The sequence below is a fragment of the Artemia franciscana genome, chromosome 14, assembly GCF_032884065.1.
Source record: "Artemia franciscana chromosome 14, ASM3288406v1, whole genome shotgun sequence".
Classification (NCBI taxonomy): Eukaryota; Metazoa; Arthropoda; class Branchiopoda; order Anostraca; family Artemiidae; genus Artemia; species Artemia franciscana.
Genome location: NC_088876.1, coordinates 7956265 through 7974701, shown reverse-complemented (window position 1 = coordinate 7974701; position 18437 = coordinate 7956265). Strand labels below are relative to the sequence as shown.

General features: G+C 35.1%; 1 protein-coding gene across 1 annotated transcript in view; it reads left to right on the top strand.

Annotated features, from left to right (window-relative positions):
- LOC136035271 (ankyrin repeat and BTB/POZ domain-containing protein 1-like) overlaps positions 1 to 18437 on the top strand; it is a 32379-nt gene that overhangs the window by 9010 nt on the left and 4932 nt on the right. Inside the window, exons 3-7 of the mRNA XM_065716947.1 lie at positions 533 to 692; positions 5639 to 5801; positions 9084 to 9304; positions 13185 to 13348; positions 16683 to 16883. Coding sequence (XP_065573019.1) covers positions 533 to 692; positions 5639 to 5801; positions 9084 to 9304; positions 13185 to 13348; positions 16683 to 16746 — 772 coding nt within the window. The 3' untranslated portion in view covers positions 16747 to 16883. The remainder of the gene's footprint in view (positions 1 to 532; positions 693 to 5638; positions 5802 to 9083; positions 9305 to 13184; positions 13349 to 16682; positions 16884 to 18437) is intronic.

Genomic DNA, 18437 nt, shown 5'->3' with positions numbered 1-18437 from the left:
TTTTAATATTACTATACCCAACAGCCAGCAATGGCACTGGAATTCTTCCATTTGTTTTAGTTTCGGAGAGCTTGGATATCACTGTCGCCCTTAACAGTCCTATCTGACCTTTTCGCATTTCTAAAAGATTACTACTAAATAGCCATGCTAATCTGTTCTCAAAGGGATGATCAACTGGGAATGTAGATGAAGGGGATCAAAGTCTCGTTGAGCAAGCATTGTCCTGGAGATCCTCCGCTTAAGAATAGAATAGCAAAATATTTTTCGGCAATCATTTGAAAACTAGGAAAATGTCAGTCGCTACCGTTAGGTCTCACAGCAGAAATGTAGAGACCTTTCATGGTATGGTATGTTAATTGTTTTATTTTAATTGTTTTTTAGCTGTTTATGTTTTAGGTTCCTTGAATCGGAGAATATAGTGATGCAACTTTTACTGTTCACGGAGTGAAATTTTCACTACTTTTAGAGCACTTTTTTTTTAATGTTAATTGTTTTTTATTTTTGTTGTTTTTTTTAGTTTATTTTATTTTAGGTTACTTGAATCTGGAGAATTTAGTGACACAACTTTTATTGTACATGGAGTGAAATTCCCTGTGCACCGATGTATTCTTTCAGCAAGATGTGGCTATTTTAATGACATATTCCAGCAGAAATGGAAATATAGAAATGTTATAAAGTTAAATAACAAACTTGTAAGTTTCTACTTTATTTACACTCTTGATGATTGTTTTATTGAGTTTTTATCTCAAGTCTTAGTAGGTTTTTTTGATGAACTGTAATTTTTTTATTTTTTTGTATGGATTTTGCCTTTAATGTTTGTATAGAAAAAAGAATCACAGGATTCGATGGATCGTCGGGAGAAGACGAGGTGATTGAAGTTTAACAATTATGACTATCCATTTAAGATGAAATAGAATAAAAAAAGAAAAGCAAGAATAATTCAAATTACAGAAAGATTTTGTGGAGACAGTAAAAACTTCAAAGGTCGAATGTCTTAGTTTTTTGCTAAGTTTTGTTATGGAGCATGATTAGTAGATCAAATTTGTTTGGTTTCTTGTATTAATTTCTTATTTGAAGAAACTGCTCAGAAGGGGGTTACTTTTAACTGTATCCTAACGAGACAATGAGGAAAAGAGCAACTTGAAAGAAAGAAAATTTCTTCCCTAGAAAGTTTTTTCTTAGTAATTTTCGTTCTGTGAAAGAATTTTTTTTTCTTAGAAAGATAATTTTCTTAGAAAGAAAAAAAATAAGAAAAAACTGTTACTCCTAAAAACTGAAATATATTTCTCCGACTTGCAAATTGATCTATTAAATGCAGTTTATTTGAGGCCGTTAGTTAAAGTCCACGGGGGCTAAACCCCGCTCTTCCTCACTCATTTAGTAAATATCCCCCCACCCCAAATAAAATACGGAATACGGTTCTGACTCAAATGGAGCCAACGATCTTTTTTAAAGTCTTTCGGAGTTTTGTGCAAAACTACTATCAATAAAAGTAATGAAAAGCTATATTACTGTATAGTAATAACTACATAAAACTTGTATACCATATTAACTATACTATAATAATTATAAGCTATCTATAAAAAAGACAAAATATTGACAGGTGCGCAGTGGAAACTTTGAAATAATACATTTTAACAACAACAAAAAACAAAGGGTGAAAAACTGAACCTCCAAGACCTAATTTTGTTTACCACTGAGCCTTGTTGTACCCCGTTCATTACTTTTTTTTTTTTTTTGTATTATGCCAGGGCAAACCTGTTAATGATAAGGCCGGTAACTTTCATTTACGCTTATTCAGAATCGCGTTTCATAAAATAGTAACTATATAAACTATATATCGTGTTTCATAAGTAATATAAAACTATATTACTATATAGTAATAACTATATAAAACTGTTAACTATATTATATTTACTATAGTAATTACATAAAACTTTACTACAATTAAAAGCTATCTATAAGAAAGACAAAATATTGATAGATGCACAGTGGAAACTTTAAAATAATACATATTGACAACAACAAAAAACAAAGGGTGAGAAACTGAACCCCCAAATCTTATTATATTTACCACTGAGCCTTGTTGTACCCCATTCAATACTTCAATTTTTTGTATTTGTATGACTCCATAATGCCAGGCCAAACCTGTTAATGATAAGGCAGGTAACTTTCATTTGCGCCTATTAAAATCGCATTTTATAAAAATAATGTAATTTCATGCTTTGCGCATTAGTTATTAATCGTTTGCGCAAATTAATTAAAAGAATTGATCTTAGAGAGCTGTTTCAAGGCCCATTTTAAAGAAAATTGCTAAATCTAAGTACTTTTCGAATTACCAATGCAATTTTTTAAGCAAAGTACATTTTGTATGCATCTAAGATTTGGAAGTGAAGTAGATCGTCTTAACTGGTGGTATCACGTGATGCCAGTGTGGAATACTACATTTCACACAGTTAAATGGAAGGGCTCAAGTATTCTGTAGAAAACATTTTATTCCAAAAAAATGTATATAAAAGTCTCATATGTTTTTAATAGATAAATCAGTTTATTTTTCTCTATGTGGTTGACCATAGCGTTCAATCCAGCTTGTTATTTCGTCGCGCTTGCCGAATAAAAACCTCTGTCAACTCGTTTTTGAATCTTTCTTAAACTATTTCTTTGATCTTTCATTATTGTAGAAATCTATATATATATATAAAAATAAGTTGTCTGTGTGTGTGTGTGTGCGTCGAGTGACGTCATGTTTATGTGTCGACTGACGTCATGTTTGTCGACTGACGAAATTACAGACCGGGACGTCGGGACACAAATGACGACCGGGACATAGGGAGTATAAATGACGACCAGGACATAAGTAAAAAAAAACTAAAAAAAAACTAAAAAAGGTAAAAATTACAAAAAAAACTAAAAACTAATAAAAACTAAAAAAGCTTAAAAACTAAAAAAGGAAAAAAACTGAAAAATAAAGGAGAAAAACAAAACTAAAAAAAAATAAAAATAAAAAAAATAAAAAGGTAAAAACTACAAAAAAAAAACTAGAAAGATAAAAGAAAAAAAAGTAAAAACCAAAAAAAAAACTAAAAAGAAAAAAAGGGGAAAAACACAAAAATTTATTTCATCATATAACAATTCAAAAACGAATGTATATACAGACCGGAACACAAATGACGACCGGGACACAGGGAATATAAATGACGACCGGGACACAGGGACACAACTACAACGGGAACGCCGGGGGGCACAGGGGGATATATAAATGACGAAGGCGACACAGGGAATGGTCGATTAGCAATCACCATCAACAAAGCTCAAGGGCAATCATTAGAATCATGAAGTATGGATCTGAATACGGATTGTTTTCCCATGGACAATTATATGTTGCATGTTCAAGAGTCGGTAAACCTGACAATCTATTTATGTGCTCAGACAATGGGACAGTGAAGAATGTTGTATATTCGCAAGTTTTACGTAGTTAAAAACACACACACACACACATATATATATATATATATATATATATATATATATATATATATATATATATATATATATATATATATATATATATATATATATATATATATATATATATTTATATTTATATACATATAATATGTATATAATACTAATATACATATATTATGTATATTTATATACATATAATACTAATATGGCGCGTAACGACTTACGCGCGTGGGGGGGGGCTTGGGGGGGGGCGCGAAGTGCTCCCACCAACTAGGTGTTGGGGTGGCGCGAAGCGCCGCCCCAACAGCTAGTTTTATATATTTGTTCTTATTCAGACTAATGCTTTACTGAAACCTGATCTTGCTTTAGGCTTTTCAGAGAATTAAAATCCATTGAATTCGTATTACTGCCATCCATGAAAAAATAAATCCGAAGATATGTTTAGTTTGCTGTGAAATTTTGACCTTTGCCCACTCACTTATTCAAAAGAGTATAAAGGCACGCAGTGATTTGAAACCAGATATTCGAACCGCAGAAAATATTCGTCTTCGATTTTAGAAGCTAAAATTGTTAATTACCTGCATTGATTTGAAATTCCTCGCCCTCCTAGTTTAATTAGACATATTTGATAGATGCAGTACTTTGTCCTTTGCCCACTATATCATTTGACCAACTAATTAAATAGAAATATTTCGAGGTCCCCTTGCCCACTAAGTAATTGAAAAGAGTGTGGAGATGTGTAGTAAATGGACACCCAGATATTTAAACTAACGAAAATTCTTCTCTTCGATTTTACAAGACAAAATGGCTGCGCTAATTACCCACATTAATTTGAAAGATGTATATTGCCCCCCCCCCTTTGCCTACTAAGTATTAATCATTTTCCAGACTAATTTAACTAAAAGTAATGTAGAGTATAGGAATTTTATGTCTTGTTCATCGAATAGTTGAGAGTGAAGATATTGTAGAGGTGCCTTCTTCTCAACTATTAAAGTTAAGAATGCCTGTGTTAATACTGCTTACTTACTTTGTCGCATGCTGATCAATGGTCGGCGATACGCAGATACTGATCTCCTGATTCATTGCCTTCGACTGGGAGTGCTATGCGTGGTTGGGGGCAAATCATCCGAAGCCTCCTGTGTTTTCCCCCCTGATTTCTCCAGGTACCCTTTCAGAGCTGAATTGACTCTGGCTAAGCTTACAGAGTCACACCATTGATCCCCTTCCCAAACCAAATAACCAGTGACACCAGGGCTCGAACTCCTGTTCTCAGGATTTCAAGTCCAGTGCACTAACCACTCAACTAGTAAGGCTAGCCGTCCTAGCCGAGTAGTAGTAGTTAATAGTACTACTAACAAATCACTGCAGCACCAAGCCCCTTGAGGCCAACATAGCTTCATACAGTCCTTCTCCAACCCAATTTATTCCGATGTTCACCTCTTCCTGCAGCTTCCCAGTAATCGTTTTTTGCTACATACTGTCTTTGGTAATAAACAAGTCCAGTAGGGTTAGTCGCTGTACTTCCAACCACATTTCCCTATTCAGAGCCTGTAATTCCTTTTTGCTTGTTCATTTCACACCACAAGGGATTGGGTATTCCTTACCGCATTACATTGGAGCATAGGGTCTCAAATCAGCCGGAATCAGTTGTATTAAGAAAGTACAAACTGGTTAAAAACATAGAATAAAAATTTATCAATACAAACAGTGCAATGGAACATCACTTTCAAACACAACCTGTTGTGTAGTGGTGCTTTGCTTTGCTTAACATATCAGAGAACACTTGTTGAGGTTTAAAGCCCCCTACCTACATAAATGTATAATATTGAATTTTGTTTTCTCTGAGACGGATTAGTGTTTATTTGTTGTTTCATTTTTTTTCCGGGGTTGAATATATCGAACCAACAGTCCCAAAAATACTGTAAGCAGCCTCAATTGAACAAAAATTGAAAGTTCACAATTTGCACATAGGATTTTGGACTGAGCTGTGCACAGTCCTTCTCCATCCTAATCTATTCAAGCTTCACCTTACATGACCTCTTCCTATTCCATTTGGGGACGACTTTCTTTTCGTCTAGCCCCCGATGGCCAAACAGCATGTAAATTGTTGCTTTTTTAGTTACCGTTAATTTTGTCAAATATTTGTGTGAATTAGAAATTATGTTCTTAGGTGAAGCCTCAAGCATTCCGATCTCTTCTACAATTTTTATATACAGCTCGTTTGGATTCTCAACTGGAGGATGTGGCGGACTGCATACGTCTAGCCAAGCAGTGTAAACTTAATGACCTTAGACATGAACTAGAAGAGGCTGTGAAAAAGGTGGACTCTTTTGGTAAGTCAGAAAAGAATTAGAAATTGGGAGTGGAAAGTATTTGGTAAAAAAAAAATCAAATAAAGAAAATTAGATCACACTGCTTTTCCATTTACAGAATTTAAGAAAGAAAAAATGGGTTTGATTAAAAATTAATCAAAAAGTGGAACAAAAAAAATTCTTTGTTTAGTTTTGTTTTTTTGTTGTTTTTTTTGTTTTGTCTTTTTCTTTATACATTCCATTTAATTTGATTTAACTTTAACTTTTTTCCCCGTTGATAAAAGCTCCCGGACGTGGAGTCGAAGTATTAGAATTTTATTATTTAAAGTTTGTTGTTTTTTCCACTTTTTCATTTGATTTGTGGCCTTTTTTTCTCCCTTAAATTCTGTAGATGGAAAAGAAAATATTAGGTAAGTTAGAAACTAATGTATATTTTAGTCATCTACCAAAGTCTAAATGCTCGCCTGCGCTTGTCAGGCTTAGAACCAAAAAGGGTTGAAAGTGATAGTCTGTAAAATAAGCGTTGAACAAAAATCAAATAAAAATATATGTTGCTATTTTTGATAATATTGTAGCGTGCTATATTTTTTTTATTTCTGTTTTCCGACAGGCATTTTGGTCTGTCAGTAAGTCTTGTATTATTAAACGAGCAATATTATTTATCTGTAAATTTTTCTCGAAAGCGGTACTATATTTTTTTTCCGAAAGTTGTCAAACTAAGGGTTCCCAGTGTAAAAAAAACGATTGAGATAGGTTGCAGCATTGGTAAAATTCATTTCTTCCTCCCGCATCCGCTAATATGTGTCACAAATCGTCTGCTGGCTGAAATTGGAAACTCTTGAACGTTGAAAGCCTTGAGCATGAGAAGGAGGGGTTACAAAACATAATTTGTTTGTTGGCTGACAGCTCATTACGAGCTTTCAGAAAAAGACATTCCTGTTTGATAGCTGTGAAGCGAGTCGGGGATTGTTGACTGCTTTGCATTAAATGTTACGCATTGTTGCAGAAAAACTACGATTTTAATTTTTATACCAGGGGACCGAGCTTCACTCGGTGATTATTGTTCGTATGATAAGATTGTTCTTCAGTTACCTTGGTAGTATTATTAGTAAAGATGGAGGGAGCAGTGAAGATGTTAAACGTAGAATAACTAAGGCACAGGGTGTTTTTTCATGGTTAAAAAAAGTTTGGAAGAATAGAAGGATAAGTGTGCAAACCAAGATTAGAATATTGGAAGCTACAGTGATGACATTGGTCAAATATGGCTCTGAAGCATGGGCGCTCCGAAAAGAGGATGAAAATTTACTAGATGTTTTCCAGAGAAATTGCCCACGGATTGTTCTGGGTACCCGGCTGACTGACCGTATTTCAAACAGTAGGTTGTACGAAAAATGTGGTTCAGTCCTGCTTTCTAGGGCTATAATGAAAGAAAGGTTGAGATGGCTAGGCCACGTTCTACAGATGAAGGATGAAAAATTACCGAAGATTGTCCTTTTTGGCCAACCGTTTGAGACCACACGGAAAGCAGGTCGTCCTTGTCTGGGTTGGGAGGATGTCATAAATAAAGATTTAAAGGAAATGGGAACTTCCTGGGAAGGTGTAAAGAGGGAGGCTTTAAATAGATGAGGTTGAAGGAGGAGCTTGCGTAGCTGTGTTGGCCTCAGGCGGCTTGAGGCGGCAGTGAGTTATTAATAGTAGTGGTAGTAGTAATCAAATAAATGTTCTTTTTCGGTGTGAAAAAGATCTAGGTAGATTACGACTTTGGCAAAATTAATTTTGGATAAACATTTTGATTTGATAAGTCACAAATATCCAGACTTCCAATATCCTAATGATTCGCTTTATAAATTGTCTAAAATGAAATAAAATTAAAGTTGTTTTCCGAAAAAGATTAAAAAAGCTTTCTTTGTTTACACCGTGTGGAGCTTGAGACTATGATGAAATGATGGGTTTTTAGTGTTCCTTTGTGAAATTCTGAAATATTGTAATCGTTTCAATCTGGAATCTGAAAACTTTCAAGGTACAAAGGCTAGACTCTTACGAAGTCTTTACAATGGTTTTCCTGGCAATAGGACTAAATACGATTTTTATCGAGTAAATAAATATAAAACACAAAAGTCAAATTATCTTCTAATTATTAAAAAGAGAAACAAGCTTTTTCTTATCGGCGTATAATTCTCCTCCGAAGCTTACAAATTTTCCAATACGTTTTAGTGACAATATTTTTGGATTTAAAATTATTTGAAAAATCATCCCCCTCCTTTTGTCCCCTTTAAAAATTCTCACCATAAAAAAATCGATCCTTCTTCCGTGGAAAATTCCTCCCGTAGAAAATTCCCCCGTGTATTAGTAACGATTGTATTTTTAAATATAAAAACATTTGGAAAATCCCTACCCCCTCAAAAGATTCCTGCTTCTCGAAAAGTTCCCCTCCCTGCGACCCTCCCTACGCAAAAAAACTTCAGAACTGTCCCAACCTTCGCCTCCTATCGTTCTCAGCTAGTTTCTTGTTGCCTATTATTATTTAAACTTTCGTTCCGAAAATTCACTCCGTTCCTTCGTACAGATGTATATCTTGAAAGAAATTTGGATTTCACCACCTTTGCCCCCCACTTTCTTGGAGCCGCCTGGTGAAAACCGAGATATTTATCAGCCGCTAAGAAACCTAGTTTTTCTGTTTTCTCCAGAAGTCATGCTTTTATAAGAAAACTATGAAAAAAATTACAATTCTAATCTAACGATCATTTAGATCAGAAAGTGGAGAATACAATGGTCTATAATTTGTTTAATTTCGACGGAGACTAAAGATATGCAAGACTCCTGACGAGACCCTACTTTTCGGAAATATTTCATGTTTTTGCAAAATTTATTTTTTTTTTTAATGAAAAAGAATTAAAATCAAAATACTCAAGAGCCTAATCTTCGCTATCGAATGGCATCTCCATCATCATCTTGTAATAAAATACACAGATAACTAAGGCTCCAGAAAGTTTACATGGGAAATTGATGCAAGGAATGAAGACCTTATCCCGATTTTTCAAAGGCTCCAGAAATTTTACATGGGAAATTGATACAAGGAATGAACAATTTTTCCATTTTTATTTACGTCTAATCGGTCAAACCAGAAGATTTCCATTCAGTTCTATTTTCAAAACTGTACGTTATTCAAATTGTAGTTAGTCTTTCTACATAGTTTTGAATCTGGATTTTTCACTTTTCCAGATTTACAGACATCCTTAACCGGATTTCTGATTTTTCCATATTCTCATTTTGCTTAGCCAGATTTTTCAATCTTATTTACAGCATGTACAAAACCTGGTACACAAGTTACAACAGTGCTGGTTGAGAAGCCAGCACTCTCCTCAGAATTGCAGCAAGATTTAGGTGTTTTGGCAGAGCAAGCTCTTCCCTCAGAACTTAGTGATTGGATTGTTGGCTCCGAGCTGCCTTTAATGCCATCTGTGCCATCAACTTTTGTAGACGTTTGCTTCTTCGTTCAAGGTCATCGCTTTATGTGCCATAGAGTGAGTTTTTTCTTTAATTTTTTTTTTGCTTTGAGAGGAAAATATAGGGAAACTGTGGCATTTTTAATTAATTTGAGAAAGGAATTGCATTGTTTAAAATTTCCATTTATGTTTTCTTTTATGGAAGTTTAGTTTTTCAAAAATGAGAGCCAATGACTTTCCATAAAAAATCAAAATTTTGAAGATCTTCTATCGTTGAGCATATTTTTCTGCTCTTTCAGTGGTCTATGTGGGATCTTTCTCAAGCCCTCTGTCGTTCATCTATTTCTCTTTTCTCATCTTTCTTTTTCAAATTTGGATAAACTGTAAAATTTGTAAAGGGGTGGAACAAGTGAAACAAGGTTTTGCAGGCTACTGCAAACCTACAAGAATACGATAGTTATGACCCCTGTCCTCCGTCCCTACCCCCGAGAGGGAAATCTGCTTGGGGGGCCTTGTGGTGGCGTCAGGATGGGCCTTTCCCGTGTTTGCCTAACCGAAACTGTCGCTACTGACAGCGCTAAAGGGTGACCTTGAGGACTGGCACCACACGATGAAATTATGTACTAGTAAATGACTCTTCATTTGCACAGGATTCTGATTAATGAATATTTTTTATGTTTTTTTTTTGAGGGGGGGAGGCTGAAAAACCTCTTCGTAACTAAGTTGCTATTGCTAGTTGCCTCGCCGTAGTAGCATAGTATTCGAAGGCATGAATATAGAATGAGTTGGAGGTAATAGGAGAGTTGAAAGAAGTCCCAGGGACTTCTTGCTGCCCTGTTCGAAATTTGATTTGTTTGAATAGGCTTGAAAATTAATGTTAAGAAGACTAAGTTGCTAATACTTGGAATATGCGGAGGTGGAGATGTGGTCATAGCTAACGAGAAAATTGACCAAAGCTTCAATTACCTAGGTACTCTTACTAATAGCTACAGTGAGGAAAGTGGTCAAGTATGGCTCTGAAGCACGGGAGCTCCGAAAGACAGGATTTGCTGGATGTTTTCCAGAGAAATTGCCAACGGATTGTTTTGGTACCCGACTGGCTGACTGTATGTCAGGTTACTGGCTGACTGTATGTCATTAGAGGCTGACAGTAAGCTTTACGAATAATGAGATTGAGACTGAGAAAGGATTACCACGATTTAAAATTTAATGACAATATAAGTAAAGTGCAGAAGATATTCTGAAGATTCTCAAAAGATGGTCGCTAATGGGTCTGTTGAAGATGATGTGAAGTTGAAGCACAAATTTGATTTCAGAATGGATTTAAAATGTCTTATTTTAAAAATGGATTCTTTTAGTTGATCCTTTTTAATATTGAAGGGAACTCCAACAGAGGTCACTGGGATGCGACACATCGTTACACAATCAATATCGTAGCCCTTTTTCTGCTGTACACACAAATCACGAATAAGAATATTTTAGGACTTTCCTCCAATCAAAATAGAAACAGGGGATTAAGAGGGTGATTGGACTTCTATGGAGCGGGTATCGCCTATGCAATTGTCTTTCAAAAGTAGAAAGTGTCGAAATCAACATGAGAGTTTCTATGTTTCTATGAGAAGCTGACTTTTGTGATGATTCGTTTTTTCTTGACTCCTTTCAGGTAGCTTCGCCATTTTAATTTTTGATCTAGTATTTTCGACATTTTTTATTCTTGATCAAATAATTTTGCCATTTTCAATTTTTAGTCAAGTAATTTCATCTTTATTTACTTTTTGATGACCTAGTTCAAGCCGTTTCTTTAATTGTTATTGTGTGTTAAGTTCTTCTTTAAAAATTCTTGACTAAATTATACTTAGTTTACTTAGTTTCCGTTGTGGATTTTCCTATATTGTCTCAAGAGGGTGAATATTCACTATATTAATTTCACATTTGTACCAGTTGCCCATTATGGTTGCGAGCTGGGGGGGGGGGGGGTACTATGGTAAGACAATCGGAGTCCATAACTAGGTCAACAAAATAATTTTACTCATTTTGTTCTTAAAGGTGACCTGGGTGTACCAAATTTGTGTCATAAGATGATTATACTTGGTTACAGATATGACGTTTACCCGACAGCCTTCTAGCGAAGGCGACTTACTGTGAGATTTTGAAATATTCTAAAAAGGCAACATGGCCAAAACAGGTTAAACCCCTGTTGGATAATGCTGGCTTTTCGTGGGCATTGAATGAGGGCAAGGGTCTCATTGTAAATCTGATGTTGATGATTTTCCTTAGATGTTGGATTCAAGGACCAGGAGATTCAGGTTTGGTTTCCTGGTATTGAGGAGGCATGTGCTCTAAAATTTCATAAGCAGATAAAAGTAGTATATGGAGAGGCGGAACCTTTCGTGGGGCAATCGGCACTGAAGTGCTGGTTGCAAAGGCGAGCAAATTGTGAGCCATTTTGTAGGGGGCACTGGGATTCTTATGATGAAGGTGGTCTGGGATGTGGATGTGCTTACCCCCTTTGTGGGGAGTATGAGGATGACCTGGAACATTTTCTGAGTAACTTCCAAAGTTTGAAGAATTTAAGGAACAGCTTTTTTATGGGGATGCACCACGTCTGCTTGGTATCTTGGATACCTCTTCTAGGGGGCTAATTATTGCGGCAGAAAGTTTTATAGAGAATGTTTTAGAGACACGGAAGTTATGATTTCAATGTGTTGAGTGCTATTATTTAATTTTTTTCAATATGCGTTTTTTTTTATTTTATTCTGTGTATATGGTCAATGGCTTTTGAATACACTTGTGTATATGTATATGTTCAGTTTAGCTGAGTGTCCTATTGGAAAAAATAAATCATACAAAACTTAACAAGAAAAACAAAAACGAACGAAAATCATGTAGACAGACTTGATTTATCAAAAGCCAAGAAACAAAGTTTAGGTAGGTTTATCCTTTCTTTTTCAAATAGTTTTAAATGTGGATGACAAAGAACGAGGTTGGTTACCTCGCAATCCAGAACATCTTATCGGGAATACCAAATATCACTCTTTTCGCAGCTTCCATCTTTCAGGCCCGGTTAATAAGTTGCAGTATGTCTCCATTTTCTAAAAATGTTCCATTGGAAATTGTATCAGTTTCAAAATTGAAGACTCTTTTCATTGGAAATACAAGTGCGATGTCTCAATTCATGCACATACTCTTTGTAATATACATAGTCGTATGTCCCCGTACTCAATTTTACAATCGTATTTAAGAATTTGTCAAATCAGGTTTTGACGGCTGAGTAAAAGTTAAAAGTAACAGAAAATAAGAGAGATTCATATTATCTATTTATTTATAGTGACACTACAAAAAAGGTAAAAAAGTGACATCTCTAGTATCCCATATTCTAAGATAGTTATTGTGAAATTTGAAACAAGAGTAGGCGAAAGTAGTGTTGTCATTCTTTAAAAAAATTAACTGGGATCGGGCAAAGCCATGATCTGAAAAAATAATCTGCTAGTTAATTAGTTGGTCACAATCAGGAAAGCCATACAATGGACTATTTTGTCTTGAGGATGTCTTAAACACACCAGTTAACATCTCCTACAAATTTCCCTCTCAACATTTTGCGTAGCTTAAATTTGTGTGCTGACATCGCCAATACCAACATGAAAGGGCACATGTTTTAGTGGTGTCAGGTGTATTCCTACTACTAGGGAGTTTCCCCGGAAAGCTCCTTCTTAGAATTACCCCCATGGTCAATCGAAAAATGCACCCTTCCCCGGAAATTCCCTCACCCATCGGGAAATTTATATCGGAAATATGAATGAATTTAAAAAATGTAGCTTTTATAGGTTTGTTTCTCATTTCACTCCTGTAATCTTCCATCGTTTAAAACAGAAATAGGATACAATAGAACTTATATAATTTTTTTAAGTATATATGATCCAAAGAAGTAATGTAATTATTTATATTTATTTTTCTTTAGGTGTTTTTCAGTGGAAGGAGTGAATATTTCGAGCACTTCTATCCGACCACTTTAATGAGTCACTACAGGACTATTCCCAAGGGATTATGTACATTAACTTACATGATGTTGAGGCTAAAGTTTTTGCTTGTATTGTCCATTATATCTACGAAAACTCAGTTCAGGTGAGTAGCATATTGCATTGTTTTAGGATCTAGTTTATTTTAATACGTTTGGAATCATTATAGAATTATTGTGGAATCACCAGTGAAATCATGGTGGTTTGTTTTTAGGACCTAGTTTATTTAAATACTAGTGGAATCGCTGTTGGATCTCTAGTGGAATCACAGCGGCTTGGTTTTAGGATTTGGTTTATTTTAAATACTATTGGAATCACTAGTCGAATCATTGGGCTTATTTTTAGGATCAAATTTATTTCAGTTACGTTTGGAATCACAGTTGAATTTCTAGATTATTCACTGTGACTTGTTCTAAGATTTTAAATGCTTAATTATGTTTTGAATCGCTTTTGGATTTCTAGTAAATTCTCAGTGGCTTGCTTTTAGATGTAGTTTATTTTGAATGCTGGTGGGATCAGTATGGATCTCTAGTGGAATAATGGTGGCTTTTTTAAAGATCTAGTTTATTTTTAATACTAATGAAATCACTGTTGGATCTCTAGTGGAATCACGGTGGCTTGTTTTTAGGATCTAGCTTATTATTATACTAGCGGAATCATTGTTGGGTCTCTTGTGGAATCACAGTGGCTTGGTTTTAGGATTTGGTTTATTTTAAATGCTAGTGGAATCATTGTGACTTTTTCTTAGGATCCATTTATTTTAATTACGTTTGGAATCACAGTGGCTTGTTTGTTGTATTTATTTTTATTTTAAATTCAAGTGGAATCGCTTTTGGGTCTATAGTGGATCATTGTTTGACCTCTATTGAAATCATGGTACCATTTTTTTATGATCTAGTTTATTTTAAATACTAATGAAATCACTGTTGGATCTCTAGTGGAATCACGGTGATTTGTTTTTAGGATCTAGCTGATTAATATACTAGCGGAATTATTGTTGGGTCTCTTGTGGAATCACAGTGGCTAGGTTTTAGGATTTGGTTTATTTTAAATGCTAGTGCAATTATTGTGACTTTTTCTTAGGATCCATTTTATTTTAATTACGTTTGGAATCACTAGTGGAATCACAGTGGCTTGTTTTTAGAATCTATTTTCATTTTAAATGCAAGTGGAATCGCTTTTGGGTCTATAGTGGAATCATTGTTTGACCTCTATTGGAATCATGGTGGCATTTTTTTATGATCTAGTTTATTTAAATACTAATGGAATCACTGTTGGATCTCTAGTGGGATCACGGTGACGTGTTTTTAGGATCTAGCTTATTAAAATATTAGGAATCATTGTTGGGTTCTCTGTGGAATCACAGTGGCTTGGTTTTAGGATTTGGTTTATTTTAAATGCTAGTGGATTTTATTTTAATTGCGTTTAGAATCACTAGTGGAATCACAGCGGCTTGGTTTTAGGATTTGGTTTATTTTAAATGCTAGTGGAATCATTGTGACTTTTTCTTAGGATCCATTTTACTTTAATTACGTTTGGAATCACTAGTGGAATCACAGTGGCTTGTTTTTAGTGTCTATTTTTATTTAAATGCAAGTGGAATCGCTTTTGGGTCTATAGTGGGATCATGTTTGACCTCTATTGGAATCATGGTGGCATTTTTTTATGATCTAGTTTATTTTCAATACTAATGGAATCACTGTTGGATCTCTAGTGGAATCACGGTGGCTTGTTTTTAGGATGTAGCTTATTAATATACTAGCGGAATCATTGTTGGGCCTCTTGTGGAATCACAGTGGCTTTTCTCTAGGACCTAGTTTATTTTAAATGCTAGTGGACTCACTATTCGATCTTTAGTGGAATCACCGTGGCTTGTTTCTAGAATCTAGTCTATTTATAATACTATTGGGATCATTATTGGACCTCTAATAGAATCACAGTGGCTTGCCTTTAGGACCTACTTTATTTTGAATTCTAGTGGACTCACTGTCGGATCTATAGTGGAATCGCTGTGGCTTGTTTCTAGAATCTAGCTTATTTTAATTAATTGTGGGATCACTAGTGGAATTATTGCGGAATCACTGCTACAATCACTGTGGCTTGTTTTCAGGATCTAGTTTCTTTTAAATGCTGTTGAAATCACCGTGGATTGTGTTTGGGGTCTAGTTTATTTCAAGTACTAGTGGGCATACTGCTGGATCACTAATGGAATCCGCCATGGATCGGTTTGTGTTTAGGATCTAGTTTATTTCAATTACTTGTGAATTCAGTAATGGAATTACTGTGGAATCGGTACTGTAATCGCTTTGGTTTGCTTTTAAGATCTAATTTATTCTAAAAACTGCTGGAATAACCGTGGCTTGTTTTTGGGGTCTAGTTTGTTTTTTAGTACTAGTGGAAATACTGTTGGATCACTAGCGGAATCAACCATGGATCACTATGGTTTGTTTTTAGGATCTAGTTTATTTTAATTACTTGTGAGATCACCATGGAAATACTGAAATCACTGTGGGCTGCTTTTAGAATCTAGTTTGTTTTAAATGGTTTTCGATCAGTGTTTAAAAGCTGTTTGTCTAGTCTGTGAAGTCGTGCTTAAAAGAAGCTTCCTCTGTACTCTCTGGTAAAAAAAAAAATAGGTTTTTTCTTTAAATTGGTTCTGTTGAGTCTTCCTTTTGATGAACTTTCCAGGAAGACTGGAAAGTTCGTTTCTAATTAGACTTTCCAATAGGTAAGCCATTTGACCAGTTTGCCAATGACCGATGGTAAGTCAAAACCCAATGACCAGCTCGGTCATTTTTAGTTCAAATTCCAGTGTCACGCAAATTATTTGCTTTTTTTTGTCAGAAGAAGGTCTCATAAAAACTGAAAATGTACAAGATAAATATACTCTTTTTGACGGTAAATTTTTTTTCAAAATGTAGGGCTACATTTTTATTCCTCCTATGTCTTGAAAAATATCTTGTATGGTGTTCTCATTAGAAGATATGAAAAAATTGCACCCTCCTCCCTCGCTAGATTTGGAAAATACTTTTTGAAAGAACTTGGCTTGCATTTTGGTTCCTATTCCCCAGCCCGTGTAATATGTAATGAACTACTTCTGCAAAACTGAAGCAAACAGATTGAACTCTGAACAGTCTGAGCGATAGATCTGTCTGACCAATGTTTTTTTGTGTAAAAAATCCTGATGAAAATGACGCAAAATTTCCTTTTTTTAGAATTAATGAAAAATCGTAACCTAAGAGCAGGACCCAAGATTTTTGCGCATTTTTTTCAGCTGTTTCAAAGGATGAATGTGAGGAATCTGTAGGAATGTATGTTGCAAAGCAACAGGAATTGTAGAATTTATCCTAATTGACTGCTACCAATGCCAAATTTGACTCCTATTAAAACCCAGCCCTAGGCATAATTTGATACAATAACCTTTTTTTCTGTTTCGGTAGTTCACGGAGGAGATTGTATATGACGTCCTATGTGCAGCAGATGTGTATCTCTTACCTGGTTTGAAGAAGCTTTGCGGACATTTCTTGGCAACAGTGTTAAATGATGAATGTGTCGTGCCTTTGATTCGAACGGCTAGGATTTTTCAACTGCCCCGATTAGAGAATCAGTGCACGGAGTTCCTTGCAAAGAATCTAACTACGGTGAGTTTTCACTATAAAAGATATGTAGAAGTTTCTTAAAAAAGCTTTTTGCCGTGGATGGGAGGGGGGGTCGTCATAGGTAATCCATTTATTATATTTGAAACCACCAGAGATATGATGGATTTTATTTAAATGGCTTATCAGTTTTGCTACATGCTGGGTAAGTTTTTCAATTGCGTAGTAAACTTAACACAGCAAGTTTGTACCTTTAAAGAGATGCAGAAATCTTTTACAAACTATGCTTAGTTTTTGGCGAGGAGGGAGGGTCCTCATAAGTGGAGAAACCTCTGGCAGAATATTTTTTAGAAGATTTATTTTGATGACTACTCAGCCTTGCCCGCTCTAATTACACTGTAAGTTTAATAATAACCCAGAGGCTGATAATAATAATAGCACGGTAAGGTTTTGCTATTAAACACGTGCAGAAGTTTCTTAGAAAATATTCTTAGTTTATGGGAGAGGGGTGTCCCCGTAGGTATAAGCGTTACTAGCAAGAATAGTTGGGAGAGCCTTGAATTTTCCAAATTGCTTGTCAGTTTTATAGACTTTTTTGTTTTTCCCATGCGGAAAACCACTACATTATCTGATTGATATCCAGTTTTTAATTTTTTCTTTTTTTACCGACTAGATTGGCGTATTGGGTTGAGGGGGTATGATACTACCACAAGAGATGCCTTTGCTCATGTATTTATAAGTTAGTGTGGTAATTATGTGCATTTAAAGGATAGTAGGGATTTTGAGTGATTCTCTTATTAAACCCAGTTCTTTAATTGAGGTTGAAGTTTCCTGTGCAATTGGACCTGTCTTATATTCTGCTCTCCTATGGTTTCAATAAATCAGTGAAAGATATGGCGTAACATCAGTATTTTCTTTGGGGGGCAAAAGGGAATCCACCTCCCGGAGTCGTGGATCTTCCAGTAGCGGAGGCTCATCGGTGAATTCTTAGCGCCCGGTGTGCGTGGTGCCTATTGATTTTGTACATTAACCTTACCCTATCAACTTCAAACAAAATTAGCGCTATTAAAATTTTTGCCCCATCGACGTTAGTCTGATAAAAAAAAATTAAATTAAAATGTACCTCTTAACCTAGTCCAATTTTATCTTTTGACAACAAAATCGATCCTGGAAACAGTTTCACACCAGTTATCATTTTTGGATTTACGTAATTAATTATAATATTATTTGAATTCTTGGGGGAGTGACTTCCCCTTTGTCTCCTCTCCACCCCAATTGAGGTCTATGATGAAGACGACAATTTTGCTGTTATTTTGTGACTAAAACCCATTTCTATCCATCTATTGACTTACGTTTATTTTTTAATTTGGCGTGTATTCTTTTTTAAGTAGAAAGTGCGTTGAACATGAGTTGAAAACTGATAAAAAAAAATTCTATCTTGAAAGCAAATTTACGTCTTTCTCCAAGAATGAGTAGTAGTAATAATATGGTTCTAGCTTGGTGAATGGATATATCTGAGAGTAGTAAATCCAAGGATATAAGTATTTTGTCCTTTTGGTAACAACAACAGACTTGTCGCAAAATCACTTGGTTTCAAAG